This window comes from Aspergillus uvarum, assembly GCF_003184745.1.
Source record: "Aspergillus uvarum CBS 121591 unplaced genomic scaffold BO82scaffold_134, whole genome shotgun sequence".
In the NCBI taxonomy this organism is placed as follows: Eukaryota; Fungi; Ascomycota; class Eurotiomycetes; order Eurotiales; family Aspergillaceae; genus Aspergillus; species Aspergillus uvarum.
Window position 1 is genome coordinate 1 of NW_020291431.1, and position 9,289 is coordinate 9,289.

Sequence of the window (9,289 nt, forward strand, 5' to 3'; positions counted from 1 at the left end):
TTCTATATAGCCTTTTTATTTACTAAGATATTATAATTAGCTTTTCCAGCCTTTTATTATATACTGTTTATTAAGGATTTTTTTAACCTTATATTTTTCTTTACTATTAACTATTATAGGTGGTGGTTGTAAGTCTTTTTTATTTTATAACAGTAATATATTATTAGCTGTTGGACAAAGTAGATTAATATAAAACATAGAATAGATACTTTTTAATATATTAAGTTATACAGTATATAATCCTATTCTTTTTAAAATAGTATATTTTATATTTTTTTAATCTAGCTTTTTATTAGGGTGATTTATATAGATATTTTATAGGCTTAACTATATCTAGTTGTTCTTCTAGTACAATAGGGCAGCTTGTTGGGATTAATTAGCCTATTTTTTAGTATTTTATTATATATAAGCTATAGTACTTTGGGCCTAGTTTAAAGTATTATATATCTTTTATATAATTATATTTTCTTATTAGATAAGGCTGGAGGCAGCAACCTCCGGATTTATACTTTAAACTATTTTCTAACTGTTTAGATTTAACTTATAACTATAGTTTAGAAAAAATAATAAGAATCCTATAGCTGTATTTATACAGCTGTTAATTACTAATTCTGCTAGAAGTAGTAGGTTTACCTAATTTTTTTAGTTGTAGTCTGTATAAGTTTTTAGATATACTTTAACAGTACTATTTATATATTCTATTACTCTATCTGTTTAAAAATAATAAGCTGTAGATAATTTTTTAATAATCTTTAATAGGTTGTATACTTTTTTTTATATACAACTTATAAACTGGGTGCCTTAATCTAAGACTATAGTTTTTAAAGGGCTGTATTATTTAAAAACTGTTTTAACTAGAGTCTTAGCTGTAGTTTTAGCAGTAATTTTTTTTATTATATAAAATATTACTTTTTTTATTAGTCTGTTTATAACTACTAAAATATTTGTATATAATTTACTTTTAAATAAGTTAGTAATAAAATCTATTATTAGTTCTTACTAGGATTAATCTGGTATTGGCAGCAGCTTTAGCAATCTATACTTTAGTTTTTTTTATAGTTTTATATAACTGCAGATATTATAGTTTTAAATATATTTTTATATATTCTAAGATATATTAGGCTAGAAGTATATTTTACTAAAAAAAAGATAGGTCTGTTTTTAGCCGGAATATTTTATAATAAAAAAATTATAGTTGCTTTAGATAAGATCTGTATAAAGTAGTTTATAGTTAGAAACCTACTGTTTTTTTTAAAAGTATACCCAAGCTCCTTTTATTAAATATTTGTTTAGGGAGACTTTTAGTTTTAGCTGGAGTAAAAATTTATATATTTTTTTTTATATAAGCTTTACTAGTTTTTAATAATCTATATCTACTATTAGAGTATAGGTCCAGCTGTTTTTAGCTTTATCTTCTAATTCTAGCAGTTTTATAATAGTCTGCTGTATCTATTCTAAAAGGTTTTTATCTAGTTTTATACTGTATTTTTGTATATATACTAGAACTGTAGTAAGTAAACCAGTATTTAGTTTTAAATCCTATTCTAGTATTCTGCTAAAAATCTGTATTATATAAGATAATATTTTAAGATCTTATTTATTAGGTATATTCTATTTCTGTTATAAAAGGATATCTGCCTGCTTGTTTTCTGTTTTTTTCTAATAGACTAGTTTAAAGTTAAATCTGCTTAAGATTAAGCTTTATTATATATATCTTTCTGTAAGTTTGCACAGCTTAAAAAAGTATTTTAAATTCTTATAATTAGTAATTACTGTAAATTCTAATACTAAGTATAATTTAGCATTCTAAGCTTTTAGATACTATATAACTGCTAATAGTTTTTTATTATAGATCTTATAGTTATACTCAGCTAGTGTGTTTTATTTAAAAAAATAAGTGTAAGAATACAGCTCTTTATTTTTATTTATTTAAAAAAGTATTTTTTATATATTATAGTCTAAAGAGTCTGTCTCTACTACTATTATATATTTAGAATTAAAAAAATAGAAAACAGGCTTGGTTGTAAACTTTTTTTTTAATATCTAAAAGCTTATCTTATACTTTTAGGTCTATTAAAAAGGCTGATCTTTCTTAGTCAGATTTATAAGTAGTCGTACAGTAGCTGAAAATCCAGAAATAAATTTACAGTAAAAATTTACAAATTTTAAAAAGCTTTAGATAGCTTTTACTGATTTAGGGCTTTTTTATAAAATAATTATCTTAATCTTTTTAGAATCTATTTTAATATCTTACCCTGTATATATAATAAATCTAAGGTAGAGAGTTTCCTTTTTTTTAAACTTATACTTTTTAATATTTAAAAACAAGCCGGCTTTCTTTAGTTTCTGTAATACTTTTTATATATATTTATAGTACTTTTTAATATTTTTATCTATATAAATTAATATATTATTAATATAGGCTGAATAGAATTTGTTAAGGTATTTGCATAGTGCCCAGTTAATATATTTTTAAAAGGTACTTAGGGTATTTGCCAGTCTAAAAAGTATTACTAGCTATTTATATAGCCTATACTGTATATAAAAGGCTGTTATCTATTTTTAACCCTCTATAATACAGATTTTATAAAAGGCGGATAAAATATCTAGTTTAGTAAACTATTTTGCTTTTCCGATTTGGTTTAGGGTTTTATAAATTAGGGGAAGCAGGTAGCAGTCCTTTTTTATAATTATATTAAGTACTTAGTAATCTATACAGAATTTTAATTTTTTTTTTAGCTTTTATATAAAAAGTACTGGGGCTGCCGCCGAGAAGTAACTAACTTATATAAAGTTTTTTTTTAGTAGTTTAGTTAGTTTGGACTGTAGAACTGTTAGTTTTTTTTAGGATATATTATAGAAAGAGCCCTATAAAACTTCTGGCTTTTTTCTGTTCTGGTATACAAGCTTAATTTTATAATTAATACTTTTTTTTTAGTATAGCAGTAGTTTCTCTGTGTTCTCTGATTGGAAGAGAGGCAGAAAGTTCTAATAATATTTAAAAAATATTATATATAGATTAACTGTTTTTTTAGTTTGGAGTACTTTTTAAATATTAGTAAGTAAAACTGTAAATATTTTTATACTTTTTTTAGATCTTTTCTACAGATAGTCTTTAAATTCTATTCTTATAATTAGCTGAAGTCTTAGGTTTGTATATTATAAATATAGTAGGTCCCTTAGTCTTATTTTAATTATATATAGAAATAATTATTCTTAGTCTGGTTTTAAAATACTATTATAATAGGACAGCCAGCTCTTTTCTAGGATTAGGTTATATCTAAGATTGTTAGGTATTATATAAAAGTATGCTTTTTTCTTAGTATAGGATTCTATATTTATTTTTATCTGTATAATAAAGTGGATCAGCATTTTATTATTTAAGATTTCTTATACCAGTTTTAGATTAATACTAATAGTTAACAGGTTATTTATTTTAGCAAATATTTTACTTATAATACTATAGATTAGGTATTTTAAATTAATAAAAATACAGGCAGTTGCAGTAAGGTCTAAAATAGCCTCTATTAAAAAAAGGCGTACAACTATATATTTTTTTTTAAAACTTTTCTATTTTCTTTTAGTTTTGTCTAGTAATTCTTATCTAGGTATATAATTTTATACTAGACTTTCTTTTTTCCCAAGTCAGTATCTTTATCTGATAAGGTATACTATTTTTTTTATTACTAAGGGATGGGTATAGCTGCAGCTATACTTATTAGTTATACAGCAGGTTTCAGAAAATATTAACAGATAAAATATCTATTTTACCTATAATAAAGGCAGTAATCTGTTTTATATTTTTTTTATATTTTACTAGATATTATCTATTAAGCCTATTTTTAAAGATTATTAGTTGTTAAGCAGAAGTAGTATTTTTCTTACTATATAACAGCTATTTAAATAGATTTTTATTTTATTAATTTAGGGCTTGGTTTGCATCGCGCTGGCGCAGTTTTAGTATAGCTTTTTTTAAAAAAAAAAAATATTTTATTAAGATTGTGGTTTATACGGTGCAGTTGGTTACAATATTCTTTATATATAGATTTTTAAAAAATTCCAACTAATCCTTTAATAAGCCTTTAGTTTACTGTAGTATCTAATATGGCCTTTTTCTGTTTGTCCGACTAATTATATCCTTCTGCCTATAGTAGGGCTTTATTAAAGTTATTTAAAAATTCTTCCAGTTCCATTCTTTCTTATTTTATTATATTAACCTAGTTTAGGGCTTTTTATTATATATTAGGATCTCTAAATACTTTATCTATTACTATAAGTATATCCTCTAGTTGCACTATTTCTATATTTTAGGATTTAATCTAAAAAAAAATCTGTTGTACTGTATATCTGTGTAGTCTACTATAAATATAAAAAACTTATTCCAGTCTAGTAGAATAGCAGTTTCTGTCTATTATAAGCTTTATATATATATTTAGTTTAAATAGTTTGTAGTTGTGCTTATCTTCTTTATTAAACAGCTTTATATTAGGATATTAAAAGCAGAGTCTGTAGTTTGGTTTGTACAGTTGCTGTAAGAGATTTCCCTTTAATTTACTGTTAATAGTAAAAGTTGTATTATAATTCTATAATTTATTTATCTACTTTTTAAAAGCTAGTTTCTGTTTTGCTATTTCTGTATGAAGGCTGATTAGCTTCTATAAAAAAAATTATATATTATTATATATAGCTACAGATACTACAGTCGGCCGCAGTCCTTTCTAATCTATTTATTTTATTATTCTAATAATTCTTTTAGTTCTATTCTATTCTATTTATACGCCTAGTCGGGCTCTATCTAGGGCTTTTTTTAATAAGCTATTTCTAATATTATAGAACAGATGGATTGTGCTAATTAAAACATATCTTAAAATAAGAAGAAATAGCTAAGGAGCTATTTCACCTGTTTGTACAAAATTCTTTTATATATACGCTAAGCTAGTGCTAGTTTAGTACTTAGTATGCAAGGCCTCAGGTGCCAACTGGTGCCTGAAGCCGAGCTCTATAACAGGGCCTTGGTCCCATAACAAATATTAGCAGATAAAATATTTATTTTACTTATAATAAAAGCAGTAATCTGTTTTATATTTTTTCTATATTTTACTGGGTGTTACCTATTAAGCCTATTCCTAGAGGTTATTAGTTGTTAAGTAGAAGTAGTATTTTTCTTATTATACAGCAGCTATCTAAATAGGTTTTTACTTTATTAGTTTAAAGCTTGGTTTATATTATACTGGTGTGGCTTTAGTATAGCTTTTTTTTAAAAAAAATATTCTGTTAAGATTATGGTTTATATAGTATAGTTGGTTGTAATATTCTTTATATATAGGTTTTTAAAAAATTCTAACTAATCTTTTAATAAGCCTTTAGTTTACTGCAGTATTTAGTATGGTCTTTTTTATTTATCTAATTAATTATACCCTCCGGCCTGTAGTAGAGTTTTATTAAAGTTATTTAAAAATTTTTCCAATTTTATTTTTTCTTACTTTATTATATTAACCTGGTTTAGGGCTTTTTATTATATATTAGGGTCTTTAAATACTTTATTTATTACTATAAGTATGTCCTTTAATTGTACTGTTTCTATATTTTAAAATTTAATCTAAGAAAGAATCTATTATGCTGCCTGTCTGCATAGTCTACTATAAATATAAAAGACTTATTCCAGTCTGGTAGGGTAGCAATTTTTATCTATTACAAGTTTTATATATATATTTTATAAGGACTAGAGGGTGAAATAGTGTAGTAAACAAATAGCTTATTGCGATAGCCAAAGATGGTGGTGTTATGCCTTAAGGTATTGTTGCTGATCTACCTAACTTTATAGGACTACTGCTGCCTTAGGTGGTTCTGCAGCCGCCTTGCTTAGCTGTTATATAACTGATACCTTAGGCCTTCTTTTATATATATTTCTTTATAATTAATATTATAAAGGTTGGAAGGGCTTGCAGGCCCTTACAACCTTTTCTTTTTTTATATAAAATAGTTTGTTTATTTATAACAGTGCTATTAAAACCTCTGCTCTGTAAACACCTTCTATAGAAAATCAGAACAGTAGAAAAAATAGCCTTACTATTTTTTTTTATAGAGGGTGTAATATATAGACCCCTTCTACAACTGCTTTATTTACTAGATTACTAGATATATAGTCTGCTACCTACTGGTTATTTTTATAAGATATCCTTCTCCAGTAAATAATATTAATCTTCTTTAATTTATTTATTTAGATACTTTAAAATACTTTATAAAAAAGACTAGCAGAGCTATTTTTATAGAAGTAGGATCTGCTTTTATATAAGTAGGCTTTCCCTTTCCAGGCCTCTAGTCTTTTTTTTTTTTTTAATATACTTTTTTTTTCTTTCTTTTCTTTTACTCTTACAGTGAGTTTTGCTGTTATAATCTAATATTATTTTTATTAGCTAATACTGTTTTTTATTATTATTATAAAATTATAATAATATCTAGTATATTTTTGCAGAACTCGGTCCCTTCTCTCCCCCCTTATAAAGGGCGGACTAACTTTATTTACAGCTAATAACTGTGCTGTTTCTGTGCCTGCAGGGCTAATTGGCCCCCGCGCCTCTGCCCCCTACCGCATGAGTTCTCTGCCGGGTGCTAGGGCCTTGGCTAACAGCTTTCAGCGCGTCGCGAGCCTGCCCTCCCTGGGGGAGGAAGCCCTTACCGCCGCCGCCGCCAATGCTCCTGCCGCGCCTCCTGCACCGGCCCCCATTCCTGCCGCACTTGCCGTCGCGCCCCCTGCCGCCGTCGCCGCCGCCACTTTTCCCCCCCGCGTGGCCACATACACCCGCGGGGGGCGGGTTCAACGGTTCACCATGGTGAACATTGTCGCGGCTATCTGGACTCTCATCCTCTTGCGAGAAACGTCCTTGCGAGTCTACCCCTTCCATTGTATAGTGTCCGCGTAGAAGGGAAATATAAAAGACATTATGAATCCGCAGATCTGCGGGTAGCTCTAATCTATAGGCCTGTTTGCCTATTCTTTTAATCACACAAAATAGTCCGCGGTAGCGTTGATCTAATTTCTTATTTAGTCTTTTTTATAGTAGGTTTTTTATAGAAAGCCAGACTTCCTGGCCTACTACAAAGGCAGTAGTCTTACAACTCCTATTATAAAAGTCTTTCTAATACTTATAAGCCAGCTTAAGATTTACAGATACTTCTTTCTGTACTTTTTTAATCTTCTAAAGGCACTGTTTTAATCCTTTTATAGAATTATCTAATATTTGTAAGTCCAGTACTATTATCTGCAGATATTATACAGTTATTATAAAAAACAGCAAGTACTTAGTTAATACTTATAGAAAATTATTATAGGTAAATTTTATAAGTAGTAGTATCTTTATTTAATTATTTTATTTAAAATTTATATAGTTTTGCAGGTATTATTTTAATATATTATTTATCTGTTTTATTTAGCTATCTATTTGCGGATGGTAGGCTGTACTTAAGCCCTGCTTAATTATAAAAGTATAAATAAAGTCTAACTAGAAGCTTTTTATAAAAACTAATTTATAGTTTATAATTATTTTTGCAGGTATACTATACAACCAGAAGATTTTTTTAAAAAAGATTATTATAAGTTCTTTTTTTAATAGTATCTTGCGGGTGGGAATAAAGTAGGCTATTTTACTAAACTAGTCTACTATAATTATAATACTATTATAAATCTTCTGTAAGTTTATACCTCTTCCAGCGCTTGCAGGTAGGTCTGTAATAAAGTTTATAGTTACTTCTTTCTAGGGTTTTACAGCCGGTAGTAGTAGTTTTAGTAGTTTCTACTATTTTTTATAGACTATTCTTCTACTTTAATATACTCCACACGTGTGGCAGTAGTCCTGTATAAACTTAGCTAGTCCAGGCTACTAAAATCTTTATAAAACTAGTTTCTGGGTTCTTACTTTTATAAAATACTTTATAATAGGATTATGTTACAGGACGGATGGATTGTGCTAATCAAAACGTGCCTTAAAACAAGAAGAAATAGCTAAGAAGCTATTTTACCTGTTTGTATAAAATTCTTTTATATGTACACTAAGCTAGTGTTAGTTTAGTATTTAGTATATAAGACCTTAGATGCCAACTGGTGTTTAAAGCCGAGCTTTATAATAGGGCCTTGGTTTTATAATAAAAGTCCCCTTTTTTTTTTGGTGTTTCTTATGGCTTTTATTTATATAAATAGCTGTTTAGGATTTAAAGTAACAGTTCTGTACTTCAGCCTTTTTTAAATAATATTATAGCTGGTTAGTAGGCAGTATATGTATAGATAGGGCCTATATTACTTATTATAGTATTTCTTTTTATATAAATCTTTTTTATCTAGTAAATATAGTAATTTTTTAGTAAATAGAATCTTTTCTTTATACTATTTACACAACTGGTTCTGGGGGTGTGGTTAGGTTTAGTTTTTAGTATTATATAAAGTATATAAAGTACTATATAAAAAGGCCACCCCCCCCCTTTTTAGCTTTTTTTTTTTATATATCTTTTTTTTTTTTATTACTAATCTGTTTTTCTCTTGCCTGTACAATTTTTGTTGTTTTTTCTGTTTATTAATATTTTATCTTCTTCTTCTAATGCTGGGGCTGGTGAGTCTGAATATTTAGATAATATACTAATTTCTATCTGCTATGATTTTTTTTAGGTTTTTTTTTACTTTTACTAACTATAATTTGCTTTTTATATTTATATAATATACTATTATTTATAATTTTTATACTAGTAATATAAAATACTAGGTTATTATATAATTAATAATATATAAAAATAAAGCTTTACTCTAACTTTGCTATATTCCGGACTAGTAGTATGTTTAGTATTTTTTTACTATAAATTTAAAATAAAGGTTGGTGCTTTTACTGTGGCTTAAATAAAAAAATCTAATAATATTTTTATATAAAATATTAATAAAGTTAAATATATATTAGGTGCCTTTTTTATATTAACAGCCTTTTAATTATATTTTATAGTCTGGTAATACTATATTATTATAAGTATAATAATTAAATAAAATTCCGGCAGACTATATAGCTGTCTAAATAGTAGAATAGGGCCTGTATAAACTATAAGTTTAAAGATTATAGTATATATTATAGCTACTATAATCTAAATAAATCTAAATATAAGCCTACAGCTATTACTGCTTTTTTTTAAAATATTATTAAAAAATTAGTAGATTAAATTAGTATATAAGCTGAATTTAGTATAGTAGTATTTAGTTTTTTTATTAGATTAAGTACAGCTTTTTTTAGTTAGTTTTAAAAAATTAAAAAAG

At 26.3% G+C, this 9,289-nt stretch overlaps 1 protein-coding gene across 1 annotated transcript; it reads left to right on the forward strand.

The window, feature by feature from the left end:
- Nucleotides 1-6,593: 6,593 nt before the first annotated feature.
- Nucleotides 6,594-7,827, forward strand: BO82DRAFT_370267 (uncharacterized protein; the record flags this gene model as incomplete). Its single annotated transcript, XM_025637202.1, has 9 exons — nt 6,594-6,906; nt 7,050-7,060; nt 7,229-7,243; nt 7,320-7,332; nt 7,390-7,397; nt 7,435-7,451; nt 7,614-7,634; nt 7,696-7,720; nt 7,810-7,827. 9 exons carry the CDS (start codon nt 6,594-6,596, stop codon nt 7,825-7,827), a joined length of 441 nt encoding a protein of 146 aa, XP_025485571.1.
- Between the last annotated feature and the right edge of the window lie 1,462 nt (nt 7,828-9,289).